Below are 19,960 nucleotides of genomic sequence, written 5' to 3'. Positions count from 1 at the left end.
ATGGCAATATCCTTATATCTGATACTTTAATGTAATTTTACTCTTGTTTTAATATTTGGATTTTCTTAATTTTGTTTACATTTTCTTCTATGATACTATCAATTTTAACTTCATTTTTAGCTAGCTATGGTAGAAGCCTGCAGCTTCAGCGCATAAAGGGATGAGAGAAGATTATGAATTCTAGAGCAACCTGGATAGCACAGTGCAATCCTGTCATAAAATTAAGTTACAATAAATTAAATTGGTAGAGAATGTAGTCCATTTGTCTTGGGTTCTGTACCAAATATCAAAAAAATCAGAAACTATAAGAACTGAATAAAGCTTGAAGGGGGAGAGGTGACTTTTCTAGAGAAGAGCACAAACGGTTGTCCCATGCCAAACAGTCAGCCCTGAAAGCATGCAGACAGGCAACATTTATGGACTGAGTGGTTTATGTTTAGGAATATGTATGTACGTATGCATGTATGTATGTATGTATGTATGTATGATCATGCAATAACAATTAGCTTAGAAAGAAAAGAAGACACCATGAATTTGAGAGAGAGCAGGGAGAGGTACATGGGAGAATATGGAGAGAGGAAACAAAAGGGAGAAATATTGTAAGGAAATCATAATCTCCAAATCAATAAATAATAAGGACAATTTCCTTATTCTTAGTGGTCATTTCTGAACCACAGATTCCCTTATTTACTGTTATCTTCTCAGTTCTATAATGTCCTTCATAAGTGCTTATACTTTCATTGAGTGTTCCTTTTACTTTGTATTGTATTCTTCAGGGGTTCAGCTCTGACTGTGACATCAGCTAACACAATTACGGATTTTACCACTGAGCCTCTCTGTCTCTGTCTTTCTCCATGTCACTGCCCCCTCAGTCTCATATCACACGTGTGTTATGTCTTTGTGTTGGGAGGGAAATAGAGTTTCGGTTTCCATGCTGCGCCAGACTTCTCCATAATTCTTTCCTGTCAAACGTGCATTCTCTACAGAAAACAGTGCTGAGCAGAGCATCACGGTAAAGAATCAGGTCATCGTGGGAGAGGTGACAGAAGGGACACTGCAGAACTGTGCCAGATCGCAAATGATGGCACTGCCCACGATGGCGCTGCTCATGATGATGGCACTGCCCATGATGATGGCATTGCCCATGATGGCAGGAATCTGTGGTAACCACTGCTCACAAGTGGTAGCAGAGTCTCTCCAGTAACGACGTCCATAGGGAATATACTGGCCATATTCTGTAGCCAGCAGGCTGTACCTTCAGATGTATAGCTACCCCCATCAAAGCAAGATCTAAACACACTGCTTGAAGTTCTGCACTTTGGAAAGGAAGAAATAAGAGCATCACTCAGGGGGTGGTGGAAAAAAGTCTGTGAAGGTCAAGAAGCACACAGGGTGACTGGAGAACAGAGATACTTGGCCATCTGGTGGATAAATGAGGGGAGGAAACGGGGACCAGCAGAAGATGTCTGTTGCCACTCTGGGGAAATTTTCTGCATCGTGTCATAAAAGAGAGTATTGTAGTGAGAGCAGCAGGCCGCTTTTCGTCCCACCACCCGCTCCCTCACGGCTAGCTTTACACCCGAAATAACACACACACAAACTGTATTCATTTAAACACTGCCTGGCCCATTCGTTTCAGCCTCTTATTAGCTAATTCTCATATCTTGCTTAACCCATATTTAGTAATGTGTGTAGCTCCACAAGGTGGTGGCTTACTGGGAAAGATTCAGCATGTATGACCTGGCAGCTGGCTCCATAGTGTCTGTTCCAGAGAGCAGAGGCATGGCATCTGACTAACTTCCCTTCTTCCCAGCCTTCTGTTCTGTCTACTCCACCTATCTAAATCCTGCCCTATCAAAAAAGCCAAGGCAGTTTCTTTATTAACCAATGAGAGTCCTCCATCAGGGTATCTTGCCAAACAAGTGACAGGTCCAGAAGCTTACTGTAGGAGTCCAGTGTCATCTACAATGCCTGACTCGCAGGTCACCTCAATGGCTTTGGCTTGCCCTCTTTAGAATGAATTGAAACAAACCTGTCATGATCAACCTAAGTCCATGTTTTTATTGGAAATTGATAACTACGGGATATATAAATACTTTTTTTACATGCCTTTTACTTTTTATGGCAACATTTGGGGGCATACAATCACCATTTATTAATGAATGAACAAAGGCACAGAAAATTTAAGTTCTTCATTGGGGAAGGCAGATTCCGTATGTTGCAGCACCTGTCGGCTTTGGAGGCTGCGCACTGTCAGTCAGCTCTAAGCACCGCCTTCTCCTCCTTAGAGTCTACATGGCTCTGCCCATCAGAGGCATCTTGTTCCAGTTCATTCAGTATCGAGTGTGTGACGAACTTTACTGGGGCGGTTCTGGCAGGGCTCACAGGTGTTGCACTGTGAGAGGTCTCTGTGGCTTGGGCTCTTGAGTCAGAGTGTACACGGTTGCTCTGAACTTGTGACCACACATGACTTCAGTAAATGCTGCCTGCAGCACCTACAGTAGGTGCGGCGAACCCCCCTGGCCAGCAGGGAAGAACGACCACTGAGTCGAGGATTCTTCTCAAATCACGCTTTATTGGAGCCTCTTGGTTGAAGGGAGAGCAGAAAGCGAAGGGCCCAGAGCACTAAACGGCAGCCGCTTATATAGGGAGAGCGGACACGGGTCGTGCCTGGATTGGCTACTCGCTCATCTTTCGATGCCCCCGGCCACGGGATTGGCCAAGATTACTGCACACTACTGCGCATGCGAGAGGTTCCGTCTACAGCCTTGCCTAATATGGAGTTGTTTGTAGTGATGAGCTGCGGGCAGGCCTGCTTTTCATCTTGCCTCCATCATTTCCCCTTTTTCTGTTAAAAAAAAAAGGCTTTAACTTTAACATAGTAAAATTACATATAACAAAACAGTTATCAAGTAAGAATTAGTTATAATATTTATATCTACTTTATCTTTTATCATAACTAAGGAAAACTATAACTATCTATCTATTCTTCAACTCCATCAAAGACTCCAGAAGGATATAATATTACCTAAGTAAACAAGAAATAAGCAACTTCCAAACTCTAGAAATGACAGAGACATCTCGCTGCCTGGACAGTCACCCAAAGTTCTTTTGTACTGTTGGGGCATCCATCTTTGGCCTACAGGCCCATAAATATCCATCAGACATTTCTATGCAGCAGGAAATTTCGAAGGCAGTTCATTCACTATCTGCTGTGTCCTTCAGAATGTCTCGCAGACTCTTTCTTGAATCAGGAACCCCAAAAGATCATCTCATATTTAGTCCTCTCTCTGTGGGTTCTTCGTGTCCAGTTTATGCCAACAGTCCAGGCAAGAGCAGTTTCTTGCCCAAGTGGCTATCAAACTCCATAAGGATCCTCTTCGATGCCCATCTTCCTCTTGAAGTAGATTGGTGCTGCCAGGAGCTGACGTGTCTCATTGTCATGAAAAGCCTTAAGTTATTAAAACATCTAAAATGCGATATTCTGTAGTCTTTGAAAGATATGAAGAATGCCTATGTAACTTAAATATATCTCTATATAGCTAGAAAATCTAACATAGCTACAAGTTTTACGAATATTGATAACTATCCATTAACAACCTATATACATTACATTTTTAAATGAACTACACAATCACAGTACATTAATCAGTATCAGAAATACATATACATATAACAAAATTGACCTTAAAATCCATACCAATGCAAATTATTCATATCTATATCATATCCCCCTTTAAATGTAAAAGAACATTTATAAACAATATTTGGGAAAATGGGCGCAGTTATTTCTCTCCAAACTGCTTCCTGCTGAATGGGGACGCTGTTAATCAGATCTTTCATAATGTAACCTGTGTGCCAGGTTCATCTTAGTCATCAGTTGGGTGAAGTAATTTTCTGAAATTGTTCACAGCAACCTTTCAGGAGGGCGTGGTCTATCATACCACATTGGGATAGAAGCAATCCGCAGGGTTTCATTTTCTGTAAAAACAAAAGAAACTCCTTTCCAAAGCATTATGTCCTTAGATCCAAATTTTAAAGTCAAGGTGTTTTCAAGATATCTTTCTTGGATTAGTTCAGCAGCATTTATAAACAAATATCTTTTAGCAGCTGTTGCTCCTTCCTCAGCATTCAAACAATTCAAAGAGAGCATAATAGTATACAGCATCAAGATTCTCTGTGTATTTTCCATCTTTGTGCAGCTTTATTTTAGCCTCTATTTCATTTATTTTTTACTTTTATTTTTTGAGACACGTTCTCTGCATATCTTTGTCCTGGAATAACTCTTTAGACCAGGCTGTCCTTGAACTCACAAAGATCCACGTCTCTGCTTCCCAAGTGCTGGGATTAAAGGTGTATGCTACCACACCTTGAACTCACAGAGATCTGTCTGTCTCTGCCTCCCAGGCATTCAGATTAAAGGTGTATGCACCACACCTTGAAGTCACAGAGGTCAATCCACTTCTGCCCCTTGAAATCACAGAGGACAATCTACCTTTGCCTCTCAAGTGTTGGGATTAAAGGTGTGTACTACCACACCCAACTGCTTCCTTTTTTTTTCTTAAGAACTTTAATTTTTAGCCTGCATATATTTCCAACACATTGTAAACCATTTTGACTTTTCTTCGACTTTGAATCTTTCTTTTACTGTATATCTCTCTTTTTCTGACTATATGAGTCTTTAATTTACCAAACAATATCGGTAGGACTAGAGCCGTGGCTTTGACAGCTAGATCCAGCCCATTCCTTAGCTTTCCAGCCTCATGGCAGAGGTACTGGCTGTACCCATGTTTATCACCACAACTCTGTGGCGGTTCAAGGTCCCTGCCAGCAAGCAAGCTGCAACAGTGTTAAACAATCAAAAGCTCCATAGTCAGGACTGCCTGCTTGAAAGAGTCAGAGTTTGCCCTGGCAGGATGGCCCAGAAAGCCAGCATTTTAAAACAGCACAACTCTTTTCCTGCTACAGCTGAAAACTGAAAAGCATGCGTTCAGCTTTTCATCAACACCGTTTAAGTGTTTTGTGGCAGGACCTCTTAATGAGCCGCAGGGTTTTGCAGCTGAAGCTGAGTCAGGAAGCCTCTCTTAGATGAGAGCGCTTGCTCAGACCTGAGAAGTTGCTGTTATCAAGAAAATATGCTTTACTCTAGTCTTTCCCAAGCTTTCTCAAGCTATCTGTGGATCCAGTCATCCACGTGGGCGCCATTCTGTAGTGATGAGCTGCGGGCAGGCCTGCTTTTCATCTTGCCTGGCTCCTGGCCACCGGCTAGCTTAAAACCCAAAATAACAACACACAAATTGTATTCTTTTAAACACTGCCTGGCCCATTAATTCCAGCCTCTTTCTCACATCTTGACTAACCCATATCTAATAATCTATGTAGCACCACAAAGTGGTGCCTTACCAGGTAGATTCTAGCGTGTGTCCATCTTGGGCTGGAGCTTCATCGCATCTGGCATCCCTCTGAGGAGAGGCACGGTGGTCTGTCTAACTTAGGAGAGGCATAGCATCTGACTGAGCCATCTACCTCACTTCCTTCTTCCTGTTCTGTCTACTCCACCCACCTAAGGGCTGGCCAATCAAATGGGCCAGGCAGTTTCTTTATTAGCCAATGGGAATCCTCCATCAGTTGTTTACCCAGTGGTGCAGGGGCTCGGCGCCATCTTGTAATGGCGGCCAGCAAATCAGCTCCCTGCAAGTAGGTTCAAGACTACACAATGAGGATATATAAATACCTATTAACCTGCCAGCACTAATGTCCATGAAGAGGGAGACTCAGCCTTCACTGCACCTGTCATCATGGGTGTCTTCACACCTGCTTTCTTGTGTGACCAGGCCTTACTTTCCTCCTCTGTACCTCATATGGCTGCAGCTGAGTCACCAACACAGCCAACTGGAAACTCTTACAGGGAAGTCGAAGCTGTTGTCCAAGAAGAAGCAGAGTCAGACAGGAGTGGGAAAGACTACCATAACAACACAGCAACAGCGAGGGCTCACAGGCTGGGCCCTGGCTGAAACACTTCACACGGGATTGCAGGGTCAACCCCACAACCTAGGAGATGCGTAAAGCTGCCGTCCCTAGAGCAGATGTTCAGGGAAGAGCTGAGACACAGAGAGCACCTTCTCTACCGCAAGGATGTAGAGGGGGGAATCCATCTATAGAGCCGGAAAATGACTCCAAAACTGCAATCATCTAACAATCAATAACTTATTTTTATTAGATGGTACATGAAGGAATAACATGAATTCATAGAAAATGTTGCTGCGGGAGTTCCTTCCGCTCCTTCAGCCAATAACCTTTAAGATACCAGCCCACTTGGGTGTGGTCTCTCTGGCTTGAAAAAGCAGCGGTAGCCGCATGCTCCCTCTCTTGCTTCGGACTCTGCTTCTGGCTACCAGATACCAGATGCTTTTTCTGGTCGTGCAGGGGGCTGTTGTCTAGGACAGTGATCTGTAAGTTTTTCCCTTTAAATAAATAACCCTTTTATTAATCATAATTCCAAACTGGTGTGGGATTGTTTTGTGACTTACTCCTTTAAAATGGCAGCCACTCAGTCCTATAATTATGTTTCACGTGGATCAGGGAAGAACTGAAAGAGACGGAGACAGTGAGAGGGCGGGAGAGACTGGTCCCACTCCCAGAAAGGTGGGAAATAAAGGGCCTCTTGCCTCCTGCTTCCCCAAGAACAGCAGCGCTTTGCCTCAGCTCTGGGAATCTGGAGAACTCCATCTCATTTTTCCAGAAGTCCTGCATCTCCCTTTGTTTACTTACCTCCTTCAGCAGAGCAGAGGAGAGATAGAACACGTGACCCTGCCCTCAGTCTCCACAGTGAAGGGTTCATAGCTGGCAGGTGCTTGGAAAAAGAGTATCTGGGAAGCTCTGGCCTGGAGCCAGGTCCTCCTGCTGAAGGAGACAAGAGGAAATCCCAAATCTGACCATGCTGCCCTGCCCCTGAAGAATGGGGAGACCCCCGCACTCTACACAAATGGCTGCTCTGCCCCTAAAAATGGGGAGACCCCCACACTCTACACAAATGGCTGCCCTGCCCTTGAAGAATGGGGAGACACCCTGCACTCTACACAAATGGGCTGATAGCAAATGCAGACAAGAAAAACAAGGTCACTGACTGTTTGGAAAAATCACAAAACTCCTGGCTTAAAGTACGAGAGTCAAGACAATAAAAGTAGTTCAGTGTGTAGCCTGTGTGAGGCTCTAGGTTCAGTCCCCAGCAAGAATGAGAAGGGGGAAGAAAGAGTGAGAGTTCTTGTATTTATTTTTATTAAAAATAAGAACAACAAAAGCATACAAAACAAGACAAAACATTATTAATCAAACTAACAAGACACTCTCTACATTATATTCCTTTATTCATCTCTCTTCTTTCCCTCTTACTCTCCCTTTCATTTTGCAGAATAACACAGAGAAAAGCAATGCTTCATGTGTTTCCAATAAACACAACAAAAAACAAGGGTAGGGAGAGTTGTACAGCTCCAGGACCAGCCCAGCGGGACCCATTCAGGCACAGGCAGACCACAGCATGGGGTAGCAAGTGTTGGCACAGGTCTGCCTTGGCCTTGGAGGAGCGTGTGGTCCTCGCACGCAGGGTACTCTGTGGATACAGTGGCACGGAACCATGGAGACGCAGCATCTGCTATGGACACGTCACCACAGCCAGTTCCGAGTCTCCAACCAAGAAGTGCAGAGAACAATGAGAGGAGAGGGCACTGGGCCACAGGGCTTCCACAGAGGGATGATGGCACATTCTTGGAGAAGGACTGGGGTCTTTAACTTGTTTATCCATTTCTCCAACAATAGTCTATAATATCTACTAGCATTTAAACACAGATCACAGAGCTGACATAGGCTACCTGGCGATGAGGAAACTCAGCTGCTGCCCTGGAAGAACTTCACAAACCAGAAGAGAATAGATAGGCCTGCAAGCAACCTAAACCCTTAAATAAAAGGAGTAGTCACATGTGCCCACGTGGGTGTGTGAGCAGAGGAGGAGAGGGCACCCTGTCTGGGCTGTGCACGAGCAACGGAAGCTGCCAGACAAACCACGGGTGTCCAAGTACCAAGCAGAAGGGCAGATAACTAGGGAACCTCACTTGGCTGAGAAGACAAGTACAGGACTATGTGTGCAAAACTTGGGGGACAGTGGTGGATGTCACCAAGAAAAGATATGGTCATCCTAACCCAGGAAATGAACAAGGTGAAGCTTTGAAATGAGAGAACAATGATGCTAATCTAAGGTGGAAGGTAAGGATAAATACCCAGCAGGAGGAATAGCATCCTCAGAATGGGCTAGGACCTTCCCTCAGTGCTTGAAGTGAGGCCACGTCTTGATGATGTTGTATAATGCCTGTCCAGGGGACAGAGTATTGGACACATCACTGTGGCCCATTAGCAAGTAGTTGGGGGTCAGGTACCCCTTGTCCACAGCACACTGGATCAGATCCTGGGCTGCGTCCAGAGCAGCTGCATTGGGTGAGGAACCTGCAAAACACAGCCAGACCATTGTTTGTAGGATCCTAGGGTGCCCAGAGCAGGCCAGAACATGTTTTCAAACCTGCCCAGCCTACCACTAAAGTAGCATATTTGACTGTAGGCAGCCAGTCTTACAGAAAGACAGAATGGCAGATCAATATTTCATGGGTCTCAACTCCAAAGTTTTCCTGACTCTGAATTGCTGGACCTGGAATTACAAATACAGATCTGAAGAACTCTGAAGGTTCCCCTACTGCAGACATCTGTCCTGCTAGTTCTCTAGTGGGAACATATTTGTCCCCCAAGCAACATTTGGCAATGCCAATTCTTGGTTGACAACTGCGAAGGAAGTAAGGACATTCTTACTGTCTAGTTGGGAGAAGGCAATAATAGTGCCAACCGCCTTTGCATCTGTGACAGAATGATCTCATCCAGAACGTCAGGAGCAGTGAGATTTACAGATCTTCCCCACAGATTTGGTGCTCAGCATCTCCTCACCTGCCCTTACCCCCAGCTAATGCTCATTTTCAAACCAGCCCGAATGAGTAGCAGTAACAGTACCTCACCATCCCAGAGATTCAACAGTACCATAGCTCTAGGCAGAAGCACTGAGTAAAGAAATGAACATTTTCAGTGCAGCCCAGGCAGATCCCTAAATCCCTGGCTTGGGTATAAGGCTGAGCCATCTAGAGTTGGTACCATGAGAACCAAATAGGGTAGGTTATAAAGAGGAACTAAAAATCACTCACGCAGGCATTTCCCCTGGCTTCACCCATTCATTCATACCAAAGGAAGGGGTAAGGGAGGGAGGGAGGGAAGCAGGGAGGCAGGGAGGCAGGGAGGGAGAGAGATTTGTCTGTGAGTATGAAAGGTGTTTTTTGAGTACCTATTCTCTCTAGGATCTGAGGGTCACCTCCAGCCACACTCATATAATACAAAACTTCACCATATGATGCTTTAGATGATGCCCAAGTCTGATGTCTTTATCTCCTCAAACATCACACAAAGATCTCAACTACCAAAGCCTCCACTTACCTGTGAAGACGCCCATGAAGGTGATGCTCAAAGCAATGTCATTGTACCCCTCCGTGCGGGAGCCTTGACTGTTCCAGCCCACCCCTTCATAAACACCACCATCCTGGCCCACAAGGAAGCTGGAGAACCACAAGAGAGGTGGAGATTAGCATAAAAGAGGGAGCATTCTTGGTCTGACATTCACCTTCCTCCATGGCTTCATTCATTTATTTACTCAACTACTCGCCAGGTTCCAGCACCTGGTGTGAGGCATCGTCCTTGTGAGGGCCCTGCTGCTGACACCATCTGGAGGAATGGGACTCGAGAGGGACCCAGATTTAAAACCTTTGCAGATTTCTGGGGAGCAAATTGTCACAGTAGCTGCTTTGATAAAAATAAACTATTTAGCAACTCACCCCGATTTCCCAAATGTCTAATCCATCCATTTCCATGAAGCTGAACCTGTCAACCTATCTCTTCCTTCTCCAGACATCCTCTCCGTGTGACTTCCACTGTGGTGGTCCACTCACCCTCTTCTCTGGCAGATTGGTCTCTGTGCCTCTTCCTCCTCACCCCACACACTCTCAGAACTAACCTATTCATTTCCTGGGCTTCTTCATCATCCATGAAAGCACACAACTCACATGGGAGCCACCTCCCATCTGTTCTTCTCTGGGTTAGCATTGCAGAGAAAATCACCAGCCACTGGCTCCAAACCCAGGCCTCATCCACTCATTCCATCCACTGGACAGCCAAGGCTGGTGCCGATGTCTGGCAGCCACTTCCCTGACCTAGTCCTGCACCTTAGTCATGAGCCACTCACTTTTATGAACTTTAAGTGCCTCCACTTCTCCTGGGACATCTGTACCCTCTTCCCCCTGTCAACATCTTGTCTTGCCTGAATTTTCACATCTCCAAATCTCACTGCCTTCGGGTTCACCCGCACCCATCTGTTCCCAAGGCGTCATCCAAGGCATCTTCCTAAATACAAATCTTATTGTGCAAAACCCTGCTCTTAGTCTTGCACAGAACCCGAACTCCCCAGGTGAAGATTCATCATTCTTCAGGACACAGCTCTTCTGCCTCCCAGCCTCACCTCTCAGCACATCCAGTATTGGCATTTATGTGATCATAAGCAATTTCTCAGCTCCCTCCTCCTAGACACTGTTCTTCTGCTGGAACCCAGACCTTTCCCTGTGTTTGAAACACTCTTGCTGCTTCCTCCTCTAGTTTGTCCCATTCCCTTCTTGGATTCCAGCTAACAAGTTACTCCTCCAAGGAATGAGTCCCTAGCTGTTCTCCCTGCAGCCTGCTCGTCCTTCATGTGACCTTCATAGTTGCACTTGACTCACCTTGCTGAAACCTACTTTGTAAGTTCCTCCCCTCGTAAGAGTCACCTGTGCTCCCGCAGGAAGCATCCCCAGAGCACAGCCTAGAGCTGTGAGGGAGAAGTTAGTGTTTGGTCCTGAGTTCAGTCCCTCTCCAGGATGCTGACAGGATGCACAATACAAATCAAAAGCCTAGGATAAGGTAGCTGCCTTCTGGAGCCTGAGTAGGAAAGAGAAACTTCCATCCTCAGTTTGAGATTTCCAAATTCATATTTGATGTTCACATATCCACGGCAGTTAAGGAGAACAACATCAGATTATCCTGAGTGGAAGGACCTACAATCATTTGGTGGGTCCTAATAGCTAGCTAGCAGCAATATTTGATCCCATCTTTAAAGTACTTCACTAACATGGAGACAGAGGAGAGGACCAGTCACCTTAGAAGAATGTGCCATGTGACAAATCCAACCAAAGCACATTGCACACTGGTGCCTGGCAGGAGCAGTCAAGATGAAAACACAGCTCCAGAGGTTAATCCACAGATTCCCTAAGATGGCAACTCTTTTACTGGCACATACAAGCATACCATATGAGCTAGTGCTGGCTTATCCTAAGCTTCGAATTTAGTGTGATTGTTTGTGATGAGAAATGAGTGAGATATTCCGGCATCTTATCTTCAAGCTCTGGTGTTTTGCCTGCTTCATGGCCATTTTGTTTTCTATGTAGGCCAGTCTTAAGTGGCTGTCTTTAAACATAAGTGTTCTTGACCAACAAAACTCAGTCATAGAATCTTGATATTCATTTAGATTACACTAAATGAGAAGGAAAGGAGGGAAGGAGGATGATGTGGAAGGGCCTTCTGTTTGAGTTGATTTCATTGGTTAATAAAGAAACTGCCTTGGCCCATTTGATAGGCCAGCCCTTAGGTGGGTGGAGTAGACAGAACAGAATGCTGGGAAGAAGGGAAGTTAGTCAATCATCATGCCTCTCTTCTCTGGGCAGTCGCCATGATTCTCCGACCTGAGACAGTCGCCATGAAGCCAGCCACCAGGTCAGACATGCTGAATCTTTCCCGGCAAGCCACCACCTTGTGGTGCTACACAGATTACTAAATATGAGTTAAAGCAAGAGAGAGTTAGCCAGTAAGAGGCTAGAGCTAATGGGCCAGGCAGTGTTTAAATGAATATAATTTGTGTGTTGTTATTTTTGGGTATAAGCTAGCCAGGCGACCGGAGCCAGGCAGGACAAAAAGCAGGCCTGCCCGCAGCTCAACACTACAGGAGGAAGGAAAGGAATGGGATAGGAGGAGAAAAAGAAATGTGTGAGGAAAAACACAGACAGAGAGACACAAGGAGAAGATGGGAACAGAAATGTAGGGAGAGGAAAAATGTCCTCCCACTAGGTAACACATTCCTTATTATAGAATTGCAGACCTTGGCACTGAAATTAATGGATGTTGTCCAGTCTCCCCATGTAGGAGAGACTCCCCCTCTGAGTGTTCAGAGTCTTAGATGGGAAGGACTGTCACAATAATACCAGAAGAAGCAAACCGAGCAGAGAACAACACCTGAGCCACAGTGTAAGGAGAAGCAGCTGCGTTAAAACAGAGGCCCTGGAGTGATCTCTTCTACAGAGTTCAATCTCTCACCCTGCCCCTTCCTCTAATATCTCTTCAGAAGCCTCAGAACCCATAATATCCACATACTGCCTTTAATAGGAACACATTTTTAGAACATGCTTGGAGCTGTGACTGCCCCTCATCTGTCTCCTGAATAAGAGCACTCTCGGGTTAGGTAAAAAGCCAATGTAAGTACCCATAGGTCTTTCATATGGTGAATTATCAGTCAAAATTAGCTCCCTTTCCCCTCCTGATGAGAGATTCAGGTTCCCTGACCAAAGGAAAGCAGCCCCTATCCTTGGGATCACTTACTTATACCCAATGTCACACGCATTTAGCTTGTCCAGGAACAAGGACTGGAGATCTCGGACCAGCAGGCGGCACTCCTCCGGCTGACTGCAGGTTCTCCCAGCAGAGTGAAGGATGATAGCATACTTAGCAGGGAGAGCCATCTTGGAGCAGTGCGCCTCTCTTGCGCCCCAAGCAGACCGTGGAACAATGTGGGGGCAACCTGTTGTTGGGTAAAAACAACAAAAACAAATGACAAGACATAAAGGATTCTTTTTACCACGTTGTGCCAACCACGTGGCTGCTGAAGGCTGCTGTGACCTCAGTGTACTGAGATTCCCCTGTCACCCTCAGAGCCCCTCCCAGAACTGACTGTGGGGCTCTGCTCTAGAGTGCTCTTGGACTGGTCCAAGCTGCAAATACAGAAGCTGTACTCCAGAAGTCTGTTTGAGAAACACTTAAAACTCTTAAGCAATCCTCAATATGAATGAATGGCAGCATTTTCAAGGTAGAGATCAACCTGATTCAGGGCTCATGACAATATGAACAAGTTTCTTCAAACTTCATTAAGCCCAAGAACAGGCTGAAAGTTCTTACACTTTTGTTTTGTTTTGCTTTGCTTTGTTTCTCGAAAGCTTCAGGAAGTCCCTGACCCAGATCAGGTTCCCTAGGCCTCGCCTGTCCCCACACATATATAAGCAGTAAGGAATGCTGAGATCTGAGACCAGCAGATCTGCTTGGGAGAAGCCAAGCCTGGCTGAACCGCCTGGAGAAGACACCCTGACTTGTTGAACTACCTACGGGTTGTGCAGTGAGCTCCAGGTGTGGGTGGCCACCGGGGCTGGGTGGGCTTTTGGATATAAAGCTGTGTCATAGTAAACCTCTCATCCATACTCCTGTAATAAACCCCAGTAAATCTCACTGGCAGAGAGAGAGAGGGGGGGGGGGAGGGAGGGAGGGAGGGAGGGGGAGGGAGGGAGGGAGAGAGAGAGGGAGAGACGGAGGGAGGGAGTGAAAGAGGGAGGAAGGGAAGGAGGGAGACAGAGGGAGGGAGGAGGGAGGGGAGAGGGAGGGAGGGAGGGAGGGAGGGAGAGGGAGGGAGGGAGGGAGGGAGGGAGGGAGGGAGGGAGGGAGGGAGGGAGGGAGGTTTGGGGCTGGAGAACTGGCTCAGTGGTTAAGAGCACTTGTTGTTCTTTCAGACTAGATTCAATTTCCAGTACTCACATGATGGCTCACAAGTACATGTAATTCCAGTTCCAGGGGATCTGATGACCTCTTCTGTCTTCTCTGGGTATGAGACTTACACATGGTAAACATACGTGTGTGTGTGTGTGTGTGTGTGTGTGTGTGTGTGCACGTGCGTGCGTGTGTGTATGTGTGGTGTGTGTGTATGCAAGTCACTCACACACATAAAACAAAAAAATAATAAATCTAAAGACTCACTATCACTGCTTGTTAACCCAGAACAGTACCTAACTTGTCTGAGTTGTTTTTAAGTTCCTCCTTTAATGTCAGGGTGCCATCAAGTCATGTTACTTTCTATAGTTATAAATGTGTGTTTGTGAATAAGAACTGTGCATGAGTGTACCCTCTCATTTTCTATGCCTATTTTTTTTCTCGAACAATTTGAATTTTTGGAGGGGGGTTGTTGCTGTTGTTGTTTGGTTTCTCAAGACAGGATTCCTCTGTATAACTCTGACTGTCCTGGAACTCATTCTACAGACCAGGCTGGCCTCAAACTCCCAAGTGCAGGGATTAAAGGTGTACGCCACCACCACCCTGCTCATTCTGAGTATTTGTTTATTGTTCATTGTCTCCCTCCCCCCCCTCCCATCATCCCACCCCCTCTCCCATTACCCCACCCTACCCCCACACAAAAGCTCTAGGACTCAAAGGTTCTTGTGCTGTGTTCCTTAGATCCAGCTTTTGCTGACGAGGCAGAAAGACTGTTCACACAACACCACTCACACCGATGTGGCTGTTACTGTCACTGCAGCTAACAGGAAAGAGGTGGCCTGGGAGATTCCTCTCGAGGTCTGCCAGCACCAGCATTTCAGAAAGCTGGTGACGACACAGCTACGGGGGCGGGGGGGGGGGGGGCGGGGGGGAGATGTGAAGGACGCCGCCGGGAGAGGTCCCTGCTGGTGCCTTTGTGAATGCCATCCTAGATGTCAGACTGGAAGGACCAGAAAGGGATGGGCCTCACCTTTCTTCTGTCTCCCCTTCTGTGGAGGGACCAGGCAGTTTTCACTTTTCACAAGAAGTGGCTGGATGTACTTGGGTGACAAGTGGCCCTTCTTCACAGCGTGGGAAATCAGGCTTTTCAGAGCTGAGAGAGCAACGGGGCTGGGACTGTGGCCTGGAAGAGAGTAGATTTATAGGGAGTCCCTGTCTGACCTAGGATCAGGGTACAGCCAGAAGAGGTTGAGCACCCCCAACAAACCTACACCTGCTAGAGGAAACGATGGGGACAGGTTCCTCCCTCAAGTCAGAGGGGCGAGGATCGAGGACCTGCAATAACAGGGCTCTGAGTGGCTCAGGCTGAAATGCCAAGATCCCAGTGATGTGCCAAGACGTCACATACGCCCACATGCCCCATCCACAGGAGGGCTTCGAGGTAGCTTTGCCCAGTGAGCCCCACCAGCTAGCACCGTCTTCTTCCCAGCACAAACCCTGAGTCAAATATTGCTGAAGACCCCTCTGCTCATGAAGAAGAATTTGGAATCTAAAAAGTACATGCTTCAAATTCCAAAACAAGAAATAAATCTATAAATTAACAGCCCTCCTCTTGATTGGAAAATGCAGGCTCGTGTTCCTTCCTTCCCCAGAGTCATTGGGGTTAAATAACATTTGGGTGGGTTATTTGCTTCTCTGAAACTTTGGCTGCATACTGTAGTAATGAGAAGGATAGAATCTACCTGGACTATCCCAAAGGGTATGGAATAGAAATGAGAAACTAGCTATCCAAAATATGTCAACAGAAATCAGCTCACAGGTTGGCCTTTTGGAACCTATTCCCCGTGAAGGGATGCCTCAGCCAGCCTTGATGCTTTGCTGACTCCCATGGGAGGCCTGCCCCTTACTGAAAGGAGAAGGGATGGATGAAGGGGGGGGGGATTCGACAGGAGGTAGGGGGAGGGGAATGGCAAAAGAGGAGGGAGGGGAGACTGGTTGGTGTGCAAAATAAATGAAAAAAATTAATAAAAAAGAAAAAATCAGCTCACAGACTCACAGGTGTGGTCTTGAATATATGTCAGGGTACAGGGTACAGGGAATGGATGTCAGGGTGCAGGGTACAGGGAATGGATTTCAGGTTGTACAGGGAATGGATGTCAGGATTCAGGGTACAGGGAATGGATGTCAGGGTGTACAGGGAATGGATGTCAGGATTCAGGGTACAGGGAATGGATGTCAGGGTGCAGGGAGCTGGATGTCAGGATGCCCAGGTGCAGAAAACTGGATGTCAGGGTGCAGGGTGCCGGGAACTGGATGTCAGGATGTGGGGTTCAGGGAATTGGAATCAACAGACTTGGAAGAAAATGAAGAGCTGGCAGATACTGTGATGTCCCGGGAGGAGCCCAACACAGAACAAAGTTCACGGCTCCCACCCTGCTTTGAGATTTTTGTTTCATTTTATTTTGCTTAGCCTTTTTTAAGAGAGAGAGAACATGAAGTTGGATGGGTAGGGAGGTGTGAATATCTGGGAGGAGTTAGAGAGGGGAAAACATGATCAAAATATATTATATAAAAAAATTAATGAAATTAACTGTCAACTTAAGCAGATCTAGGAGACAAACCTATGGACATATTTTCTGAACGGGCTCACTGAGGTGGGATGGCCCACCCTAAATTCAGACAGCACCATTCCATGGATGGAATCCTGGGCTGAACACAAGAGAGAACGGGTGAGCACCAATCCTCCATTTCCTAATGGTGATGCAATATGACCAGCCACTTTTGGCCCTCACTTGATGACCATTGCAATGACTTATCCCCTCACACTGAGAGCCTGAATAAACTCTTCCTTCCTTAAGCTGGTTTCATCAGGCATTTGGTCACAGCAGCAAGAAAAAGACCTACTATAGAGGCATCAAGGCAGCTTTTTAGAGCAATAGACAGAAAATCTAGAAGTGAGAGATAGAAAGACAGCAGGAACACCTGACCTACAACCACCAACCTGTCTGTCCTGGAGAGAAGGTGTGACAGTCACTAACAGGAGAAAGGCCTGAAGAAAAGCAGAACAAGGACCTGCAGATAGAATCAGAGAGAAGAGGAGGTGACATGACTTGCCCAGAGAAGCCTGGGAGTCTGAGGAAGAAATGTGGCAGAGCCAGAGAAGAAAGCCGCGCACTGCAAAAAGAAGAAGGGCATCGCATCGTGTGTCCTGAAAACCAAGGGAGAAGAAAATGCAAGAGAAACTGGCTTTGTGGATATGCCTGAGAGGGCAGTAGAGCTTCAAGAGAAAGGAGCAGAGAACTCTTTGAAGGACAGTAAGCTGAGGTGCCATTACCTTCCTGGGCGCCAAAAAAGGCAATGCCTAAGGAGATGTTGTTGTAGCCTTGGTCATGTGATCCTTGAACATTCCAGCCGAGGCCCTCATACACTCTGCCGTCACCCCCAACCAGGAAGCTGTGGGCAAGGAAACAAATTACTGCCTGGTACCAACTCACATTCCTGAGAGGCAAAGCTACCTCCCCAGGCTCACAGAATGAGAAGAGCTCAGGGCAGGGTCACTAAGAAAGTGTTTGCCTGGATTTCTCTGAGACCATAGAAAGACTAAGTCACGTATCCTCATCTTTAACATTGAAAAGGACCCATACCCCATGCACCCCCTTGCTCAGACACCCAGTCTGTATATAAATCATCCTGAACACTGAAAAGAAAGAGGGGTCTTGGACTACCTGTAGAAGCTACAGTTGACCTAACCACACAATGTTAGTCTCAATGGACTTCACACATCCTCACAACAGCTCCCCTACCTCACGCGGAAGGCAGACTGCCCACAGAAGGCTGTTCACTTGCTTTCTCCTTGTTGGGTAACTTCCTGCATAAATGCAGCATGTGTCACACGGACACAGTGGCAGGCAGTGTGTTTAGGGAGGGATCCCAGAAGCCAGAGAGATAGAGCAGGGAGAAAAACCTGAAGAGAGACATCCAACAAGCTATACCTCGGAGTTAACTGAAGAGTAAACACCCAACACTGGACCCTGACTGCCACTCGCCCACCATGTCTCTCTGAAGAGCTGTGTATATAGCTTTAGAACCCTCCTTCGGAAGGGCTGGGCTGATGAAGTTACCCTACAACTCCTGTCCCCCAGGGGCCAATCCTCTGAATCACAGAGGCCTTAGAAAAGCCCAATGTGGGAAAGTGGAGATGCTTGGGCGCTTGAGGCCAGAAGCCATTGCCATTACCATGGCCAGACTGTTGACAACTGGCCAGAGCCAGATAGGAGTCTCCTAGACTAGCCGTTGGGGTCATAGGTGGGATGAGTGCCCTAGTCAGATAGGAGCCCACACCGGCCATGCACTGGAGACTCCCATGGACAGAGGCTGGTGGAGCTATGTCACTGTGGAAATCAAACAGCCTCCCTACCTTGAGAAAATGGTGATTCTTGTTCTGCCTGACTCAGACCGGTAGATGATAAGAAGCACTCAGGTGTAAGGAAGGACTCTGTAAACTATGTTTTGGGCAAATGAAGAGTTCCTATTGGCATTTAAAGGGGCAGTTATGTCTTGGATTTCTTCCTGCATCTCAGAGGCACGGACTTCACAGAGAATTATATCAGAATTTCATGAAGATTTTTGAAAATTGTATTTATTACAAAACTGATAGAACCACAGCCAAAAAAATGAGGAAAATAGGTCAGAAAGAACTATAAAGAACAGAGCAGGCTGGACACATGTCTGGAGGCCCAGGTCCACCACTTACTTGTAGGCCACATCACACCAGCTGTTGTGGATGTGATAGGCCTGCAGTTTCTGAAGCTTCCGAGTACAGAGGGTCTGGTTGTGGCACTCTAGCCCAGGGACATGGTGCACGACAAGGACATTGGCTGGCCTGCTCAGCTTAGAGCTGCAGCCCATTGCTCTTGCCCCCCATTCCTCACGAGAGACCATGACGAAGGCATCTGTGAGGAGAAGGCATGTCCATCAGTGCATCCTACATTTGCCCCCTGAGCTGCACCTGCTGCTCTGAACTGGGTCTGGTCTGTGCTGGTGACGATGCCCTAGGAAGGCGTCAGCAAGAGCTCACACCTCCTGCTCGCTGCTGTACATACACCCTGCAGACTCTCTTTCCCAAGGCAGCTGAACTGGATATTTTGCTCCCCCACCTCTGAAATCCCCACCATTACTGCACTACATCAGGAAATACACCCATGCCAGCCACTTGTCCCCATCATAGCCTCACTGTGCACGCTCTGGCAATTTCCTCTGTGACTTCCACTCTCCTTAAGGGGTCACATCCTCTCCTCAGTCTCAGGGCTCTCACCGGGCAGGGTCTTTGTCTTTGCCCCGTTGAACTCAGGGATTTTGTCTCTACCCTGTATATGTTCTTTCTCTTTTTTGATATCATCTCTATACCCCAAAAGCCTAAAAAAGCACGTAAGCTGCCTGGTCAGATACATATGATGCAATTCACCCTGTCCCAGCTGGCTGCACAGACATGAGATGCATTTCTGACCACACGAGAACCCTGGCAGATCACTACTAAGATTCCTCACCATCTCGGCCCACTTTGCCCTTCTCCAGGAGCTGGGAGATGTTGCCAAGCAGTTGCTGCAGGCCATCTGATATCTGTTGAGTTTGTGGTTTTTCCCAGGAGGAAACACCTGCAAAAAGAACTTCCCTGTTTTCATCTGTCTTCAAAGAGTTCCAGAACCCTTTGATAATGACTGGATAATGACACTCTAGCCAGACACAGCTGCTCCTCTCCACCACTTCTCTGAGTCCCCGAGTCCCCAGTCCTCCTCCAACAAGCCCCTCTGGGCTGCCCAGGGAACCACCTCTAACAGATGGTGGCATGGTTTTCTCTGATACTGACTTCAGGGAATCCCCCAGGGTGATAGTGTATTGCTACAGGTAGGGAGTCAGGCACAGTGAACAATTATGAGCCATATCTAAACAAATAGTTGGCGAAAACAACCTGGAAATGTATTCAGGCACCCAAAACCACAATGTTCTCTCTTGTGTACATTTTGTGTATCCGATGCAATAAGAATAAATA

At 46.7% G+C, this 19,960-nt stretch overlaps 1 protein-coding gene across 1 annotated transcript; it reads right to left on the bottom strand.

Annotated features, from left to right (window-relative positions):
* Window positions 1–8,317: 8,317 nt before the first annotated feature.
* Window positions 8,318–19,758, bottom strand: Pglyrp4 (peptidoglycan recognition protein 4). The gene is made up of 7 exons (XM_038311637.2): window positions 19,458–19,758; window positions 18,665–18,863; window positions 17,246–17,364; window positions 14,942–15,094; window positions 12,760–12,958; window positions 9,523–9,641; window positions 8,318–8,496 (listed from the first exon to the last, which is right to left on the bottom strand). Exons 1-7 carry the CDS (start codon window positions 19,756–19,758, stop codon window positions 8,318–8,320), a joined length of 1,269 nt encoding a protein of 422 aa, XP_038167565.2.
* Between the last annotated feature and the right edge of the window lie 202 nt (window positions 19,759–19,960).

This window comes from Arvicola amphibius, chromosome 14 (genome assembly GCF_903992535.2).
Source record: "Arvicola amphibius chromosome 14, mArvAmp1.2, whole genome shotgun sequence".
Classification (NCBI taxonomy): domain Eukaryota; kingdom Metazoa; phylum Chordata; class Mammalia; order Rodentia; family Cricetidae; genus Arvicola; species Arvicola amphibius.
Note: the sequence above shows the minus strand (reverse complement) of the source record. Positions and strands in the feature narration are given on the sequence as shown.

Bases quoted from the DNA above. Each gene is read 5' to 3' on its own strand.
- Pglyrp4 (XM_038311637.2), bottom strand. From the start codon at position 19,758: ATGCCACCATCTGTTAGAGGTGGTTCCCTGGGCAGCCCAGAGGGGCTT. The intron at 17,365-18,664 runs GTAAGTGGTGGA...CCTTGCCCACAG, and splicing joins TGGTGTGATGTGGCCTACAA to CTTCCTGGTTGGGGGTGACG. The intron at 15,095-17,245 runs GTAATGGCACCT...ACTCTCTTCCAG, and splicing joins CTTTTTTGGCGCCCAGGAAG to GCCACAGTCCCAGCCCCGTT.